Raw genomic sequence first — 7237 nt, 5'->3', positions numbered from 1 at the left:
AGGAAGGAAGGAAGGAAGGAAGGAAGGAAGGAAGGAAGGAAGGAAAGAAAGAAAGAAAGAAAGAAAGAAAGAAAGAAAGAAAGAAGGAAAAAGAATTTGTGGAGAAGCCGGGAAAAATGGATTTAGGGGTTCCCAAAACTCTCCAGGGTCCAGTTGAGATAACCCGCAGGCCCACTGACCTGCCTGTCTGCTCCTCTTTGCCCACAGGTTACGAGGTGACTGTGCTGGTGAGAGACGCTAACAAGCTGCCCTCAGAGGGGCCCCAGCCTGCCCACGTGGTGGTGGGTGACGTTCTGCAGGCAGCTGATGTGGACAAGGCCGTGGCTGGGCAGGATGCTGTCATTGTGTTGCTGGGCACTGGCAATGACCTCAGTACTGAACCCCCCCTCTGCCCTCGGCCCCTCCCTGTACCTCGGCCTCCTGTGCCACCCCCACCCCCAGCCCCACCCTTGCCACCCCTGCCACCACCACCACCGCCAACCACCAGTGACAGCCACTCTCTGTCCCCTCTAAGGTCCCACTACAGTGATGTCCGAGGGGACCCGGAATATTGTCACAGCCATGAAGGCTCACGGAGTGGACAAGGTCGTGGCCTGCACCTCGGGTGGGTGGTGGGGTCATGGAGGTGGGACTGAACTGAGGGATGGGAACTGGACAGGCAACCCAGAGTCCTCCAAAAGGTGGTACTGATGCTACCCCAAGTTACCATGCATTTATTGAGCACCAGTTGTAAGCATGTTGGTGAGCCTGGGATTCTGCACTATGTGGCTCAGGATAAAAGTGAGGTGCTAAACAGATCCACGGTCAAACTGACATCTTAGATGAGCAGAGCCGGCATGGAAGAGGCATTGGCCGAGGGGTCAGGGCCAGGGGTGGACAAGAATGGGCTGTACACAGCTCTCTGCCCTTCATAGTTATGGAGAGACAGACATTAAATAGTAGGTTCCTGAGAGTCTAGGCCCTAGCTCAGCAGTAGAGCACTCGCCTAGACTCTCCCAGTGAGGGACTGGGCATGGCTCAGTGGTAGAGCACTCGCCTAGACTCCACCAGTGAGGAGCCTGGGTATGGCTCAATGGTCAAGAGCTTACCTAGAATCCCCCAGTGAGGGGCTGGGGCATGGCTCAGTGGTAGAGCACCATCTAGCATGCACAGGGTCCTAAGTGCTATCCTCAGACCCACAAAGAAGGAAAAATAGTGTTTTCAGTAGTCCAAAAAGTTAACAAGAACAAGGAATGCTAACAGCATTTACTGAACACTTACTGAATGCCTGGTAGTTAGGAATGAAAGCCACTTAATCCTCCCAAAACTTCTTTGAATATAAGTTGCTCATAGCTAGTATCTGCTTAGAAGATGTTGGCTATTACCTCTCTTTGTTAGCTCAAGACCACAGCACAGCCAGACCGATTAGCTGGCCGGTGCGCACACCACTGTGGCCTGTCAGTCCTGGGAGATGTTCCAAGTTCTGTCTACACAGCCTCCACGCCCTACCTCTGGGTGACTCCCACAGATCACCTCCCTAGGAAGGGAAGGGGCATGAGGAAGGGCTGCACGGTGAGAGTTACTACACTCGAGTCACCCAGTACACAGAATTCAAAGGCCAGGAGCCCAGGCCCAAACAGAGGCCAGGAAGAAAACTTACTTATAGCTATTTTCCCCCAAGCTTTGCAAAGAAAAGTAATCTTAAACTTGCAATTTTAGAAAGATTGGTTCTTAATTTCTTTTTTCCTTTCATGTCTTAGAGACCACTGTGAATGGTTAAAACAAGTTTTCTTTCTGTGGAGCAAATTGCAAAATTCTTTTAATCTGTAGTCCCTGTTCCCCACAAAAGTACGGTTGGGCTACATGCAATCCTGTCAAATAAAGGAAAACTTATAGACTTAACACCTGCCACATGGATTCAAAAATTGTTACTGTTCAGCCAGGCATGATCACCCATGCCTTTAATCCCAGCACTTGAGAGGCAGAGGCAGGCAAATCTCTGAATTTGAAAGTGTTACTGTTGGCCAGGCATAATAGCCCATGCCTTTAATGCCAACACACCAGATCCCCTCTGTCTTACTGGTCAGTGGTCTAGCCAAATTGGTGATCTTCAAGTTCAGCAAGACATTGTGTCATAAAAAACAAGTTAGAAGGGCCGGATTGATGATTCAACAGTTAACAGTACTGACTGCTCTTGCAGAGAATCTGGGTCTCATTCACATGTTCACAGGTCCTCTTGCTATGGGGAGGATGAGGGCTTAGAGATAAGGGGGTACAGTATACAGGCCAGGTGGGGTGAGAGGAGATCAGATTTAGAATGACTAGTCTGCTGTCACTTCTATAAAAGAGAGGGGGCCAAGGGGCCTGCATTTTGGAAGCTGGAAGGCAACGGTGAACCATTAAATGATTTGTATAGCCCAGGCTGACCCTGCCCTGTGTCCTTCCCACTAGCTTTCCTGCTATGGGACCCAACCAAGGTGCCTCCACGCCTGCAGGATGTGACCAATGACCACATCCGGATGCACAAGGTGCTACAGGAATCGGGCCTGAAGTATGTAGCTGTGATGCCCCCACACATAGGTAAGTGGATCGGGGACTCCATGCCACTGTTGCCATCAGCCTGTTCCTGCCCACCCCCTGAGAGATCTACCTAGCCTTCCCTGGCTCCTCTGAAACTCCAACACTGCACACCAGGAGCACCCAGATGTACCCATAAGAAAGAAAAGCATGAGCCAGCGAGATGGCTCAGTGAATTAAGGTGCTTGCAGCCAAGACTGATGATCTGAGTTCAATCCCTGGGATCCACGTGGTGGAAGGAGAGAACCAACTCTTGAAAGTTGTTCTCTGACCTCCACATGTGCACTGTGACATGCACCGACCCCCCCCAATAGGCAAAAAAGTAAGAAGACATTTTTTTTTTTTCAGAAAGAAAAGTGGAAGCTAGATATGGTGCTCATCTGTAATCCCAACATTTGAAGGCTGAGACAGGAAAATCACTAGTTCCAGGGTAGTGTGAATCTTGAAACTGTTCAAAAATTCAAAGGAAAGGACATTTCCTTTTTTAAAAGAGTTCTTATTATTTTTGATAGTTTTATTTATTATTATTATTATTATTGTTTTGGTCTTTTTGAGACAGGGTCTCCCTGTAGCCCCAGCTGTCCTGGAACTCGCTATGTAGACCAGGCTGGCCTCAAGCTCACAGAGATCTGCCTGCCTCTGCCTCCCAAGTGCTGGGATTAAAGGCATGCGCCACTATGCCTGAACCTTTTTTATTATTTTTGTGTGTATGAGTATACTATCTGAATTTGTGTAAGTGGTCCCATGTGCAATGCTCGAGGTCAGAAGAGGGTGTCAGATCCCCTGGAACTGGAGTGACGGACGATTGTTAGCCACCATGTGGGTGTTGGAAATCAAACCTGGGACCTCTGCAAGAGCAGTGTTCTTAATGCTGAGCCATCTCTCCAGTTCCTTTATTATTTTTTTAAATTGTGTGTGTGTGTGTGTGTGTGTGTGTGTGTGTGTGTGTGTGTGTGTGCACCTGAATGCAGTACTTGAGTTTCATGTTACTGTGAGCTGCCTGACATGGGTGCTGGGAATCAAACTCAGGTTCTCCTAACTGCTGAGCCTTATTTCTAGCCCCACAAACACACTTTCTGTCCTTCCTTACTTTATTTCATCACCTGTCTCCTGTAGCCCAGGCTGGCCTTGAACTTTCTTTTTGTTTTGTCTCTTTTGAGACAGGATCTCCCTGTAGTCCCAGCTGGCCTGGAACTCTCTATGTAGACCAGGCTCACAGAGATCTGCCTGCCTCTGCCTCCCCAGTTCTGGGATTAAAGGTATATGCCACCATCCCCAACTTTCAGTGTAGCCCAGGTTGGTCTTGAACTTCTTCTGATCCTCCTACCTCCGCATCCCCAGGGCTGGGATTACGGATGTTGGCCACCACTCCTGGTTTTGTTCGATCTCCTTTCTTTTTTTATTTTTTTGGTCGTTTTTGAGACAGGGTCTCCCTGGAGCCCCAGCTGTCCTGGTACTCACTATGTAGACCAGGCTGGCCTTGAACTCACAGAGATCCACCTGCCTCTGCCTCCCTAGTCCTGGGACTACAGGCTTGCGCCACCACGCCCGGCTGGACTCCTTCCTGTTGCACCATTCTGTTATCTGTGTTGTAACAAACCGTGTAGGATTCAGAAATTAAATCGCCATCATTTATTATGATTACCTTCCAGTGCTGGAAGTGAACCAGGCTCAGCAAGTGGCTCTTGCACAGGGATTTCTTTCACACAGTGATTGTGGCAGGGACAGTAGTGATGTGGGAGTCTTCCTCACAGATACTCTGGGGACAGATGCAGATGCTCTCCTAGAACACCTATATGTGGCCTCCCTGTGTGACCAGGGCTTCGTCACATCATAGTTGGGTTCCCAGGGAAAGAAGCTCAGAGGATGCCAGACCAGTGCACACCTATCATCCCAGCACTTACCAAGTTGAGACAGGAGGATCGTGAATTTGAGGCCAGGCTGGGCTACATAATCAAGTCTCAGTCAAAAAAAGAAATCTCTTGGTCATGTAAAAGGAACCAGTAAACTATACCTGAGCCCCTTTCCCCTCCCAGGTCTGGAATCCAAATCAAGAGGGACAGAGTCACAGGGAGAAGGTCATTCGTTCAGTAGAGGCCTGTTTGTTTGTTGAGACAGGGTCTCACTATATAAGACAGGCTGGCCTCTGTCTCACAGAGATCTTCCTGCCTCCCAAGCAATGGGATTAAAGATGTGTCCTACCAAGCCTAGCTAGAGGCCTCCTACATATGAACTGTGTGCCTGGCAGCCATTTGAAGTACTGATCTTACATTCCCTGACTTATGTATGGGTGGATGAATAAATGGCTGACGGATGCTAAAAATGGGTAGTGATAAGTTGATTGAACAAACAACAAATTGTAGAACAGAAGAAACAAAGGAGGTTGCTAAGCTCCCTATCAGGAAGCCCTTCCTTGACTTCTAAACCAATTGGACAGGGCAGAGTGGCACCCTGGAAAAGACTTTCGAATGATCACATGTTAGGAAAGGTGAAAAGACATCCATCTGTGATGGCACACACCCGAAATCCCAGCATCGAGGAGGTTGAGGTAGGGAGATTGCTGTAAGTTCAAGGCCAGCCTAGGCTATATGGTAAATTCCAGGCCAGCCTGAGCTACACTGTGTGATCCAGTCTCAGAAATAAAGAAAAGAGCTATCTTACTGATGAGTTAGCTTAGTGGGAAAAGCATTTGTCATATAAGCCTGACAACCTGAGTTCAACCCCTAGAATCCCTGGTGGACATGCACAATGGTATGTGCACACACGCACCATATACAAAATTATAATAATAGCCAAGCCTGGTGGCCCACACCTTTAATCTTATCACTCAGGAGGCCCAGGTGGATCTCTGTGAGCTTGAGGCTAGCTCAGTATTAAAAAAAAAAGAAAGAAAGGAAAAAACAGGAGGAAGCTTCATTCATTCCCTCTGTCTTTATCCCACAGGGGACCAGCCGCTAACTGGAGCCTACACGGTGACCCTAGATGGAAAAGGGCCCTCGAGGGTCATCTCCAAACATGACCTAGGCCACTTCATGCTGCGCTGCCTGACCACTGATGAGTATGACGGACATAACACCTACCCCTCCCACCAGTACAAATAGGACCCTGGCCCCGGCAAGGAGAGTGGCATTCTGGGAAATGAGACACAAAGAGGGAGAAATAAAATCTGAGCCAAGAGCTACAAATTATTTCAAAAGACTCAACCCTGATTTTCCACTCTGTAACCTTCTTTTTTTTTTTTTTTTGTCTTTTTGAGACAGGGTCTCCTTGTAGCCCCAGCTGTCCTAGAACTCACTATGTAGACCAGGCTGGCCTTGAACTCACAGAGATCCACCTGCCTCTGCCTCCCAAGTGCTGGGATTAAAGGCCTGCACCACCACACAGTGCTGTAACCTTCTTTAGGGCCTTGCACATGCTAGGCAGAGGCTCTACCACTGAGCCACACCCCAGCCCCTCACTGGGGGATTCTAGGCAGGTGCTCTACCACTGAGCCACACCCCCAGCCCCTCACTGGGGGATTCTAGGCAGAGGCTCTACCACTGAGCCACACCCCCAGCCCCTCACTGGGGTATTCTAGTCAGGTGCTCTACCACTGAGTCACACCCCCAGCTCTTCACTAGGGGATTCTAGGCAGGTGCTCTATCATTAAACCATGCCCCAAGCCTTTTTTCTTTCTTTTTTTTTTTTTAGCTGGATATGGTAGTGCATAGCTTTAATCCCAACACTCCACAGGCAGAAGCAGGCAGAGCTCTGTGAGATGAAGACCAGCCTGGTGTGTATAGCAAGTTCCAGGCCAGCTGGGGCTATAGGGAGACCTTGTCTCAAGAAAAAATTTTTATTTTAAATTCTATTTATTTGGGGGGAGTGGTGGGCCACAGCACATCTGTGGAGCTCGGAAGCCACCTTGCATGAGTGATTTCTCTCTTCTTGTGGGTCCTGGTGATTCGACTTGGGTTGTCAGGATTTGAAGCACACGCCTTCGCCCCTGAGCCATCTTACCAACCTTCTCTTAATTTTTTTATTATTTAGAGATAAGGTGTTGCTAAGTTGCCCAGTCTGGCTTTGAACTCTTGATCTTCCTGCTTCAGTTTCCTGCATAGCTAGGATTATAGGTCTGCCCCACCACACCATCTGTGAAAATTTTAGTGTCGTTTGGTAAGAGTTCTTTTAGTTTCTCTGTGCCCAGCCCTGTGCTGGGTGACCAGTGGTGGCCTAGGTGGCCACAACCTCGATTTCCTAGATCTCACAGACCAATGGGATAGATGGCTCTGCCCCTTCAACCAAAGTGACACACCAGAGCCCCAGAAAATTGGGCTGGAGAGGCCACCTGACCCAGCTGGAGGAGCAAAAAGGATTTGCTGGCACACATGCAGGACCTCCCCCCAGCAACACAAGTAAATGTAATGGAAGAGATTTTTTAAAAAGAGATAGCTTTGCTGGGCAAGGTGATTTAGAGCTGTAATCCCTGTAATCCCAGCTCTCAGGATACTGAGGCAGGAGGACTGGCAAAATTTTGAGACCAGTCCAGGCTTTGTAGTTGCATGCTGGCATGGACTAAAAGGTGAGACCATGTATCAAAAATCTTTTAAAAGAGGGCTGGAGAGATGGTTCAGTGGTTAAGAACACCGACTGTTCTTGCATAAGACCCAGGTTCTAATCCCAGCACCCACATGGCAGCTAA

General features: G+C 48.7%; 1 protein-coding gene across 1 annotated transcript in view; it reads left to right on the top strand.

Moving 5' to 3' along the window:
• Blvrb (biliverdin reductase B) overlaps positions 1-5744 on the top strand; it is a 13611-nt gene extending 7867 nt beyond the window's left edge. Inside the window, exons 2-5 of the mRNA XM_008854001.3 lie at positions 208-372; positions 515-604; positions 2431-2559; positions 5500-5744. Of these exons, the coding sequence (XP_008852223.1) occupies positions 208-372; positions 515-604; positions 2431-2559; positions 5500-5657 (542 nt within the window). The 3' untranslated portion in view covers positions 5658-5744. The remainder of the gene's footprint in view (positions 1-207; positions 373-514; positions 605-2430; positions 2560-5499) is intronic.
• Positions 5745-7237: the final 1493 nt, after the last annotated feature.

This window comes from Nannospalax galili, unplaced genomic scaffold (genome assembly GCF_000622305.1).
Source record: "Nannospalax galili isolate Female #2095 unplaced genomic scaffold, S.galili_v1.0 scaffold886, whole genome shotgun sequence".
Classification (NCBI taxonomy): domain Eukaryota; kingdom Metazoa; phylum Chordata; class Mammalia; order Rodentia; family Spalacidae; genus Nannospalax; species Nannospalax galili.
Note: the sequence above shows the minus strand (reverse complement) of the source record. Positions and strands in the feature narration are given on the sequence as shown.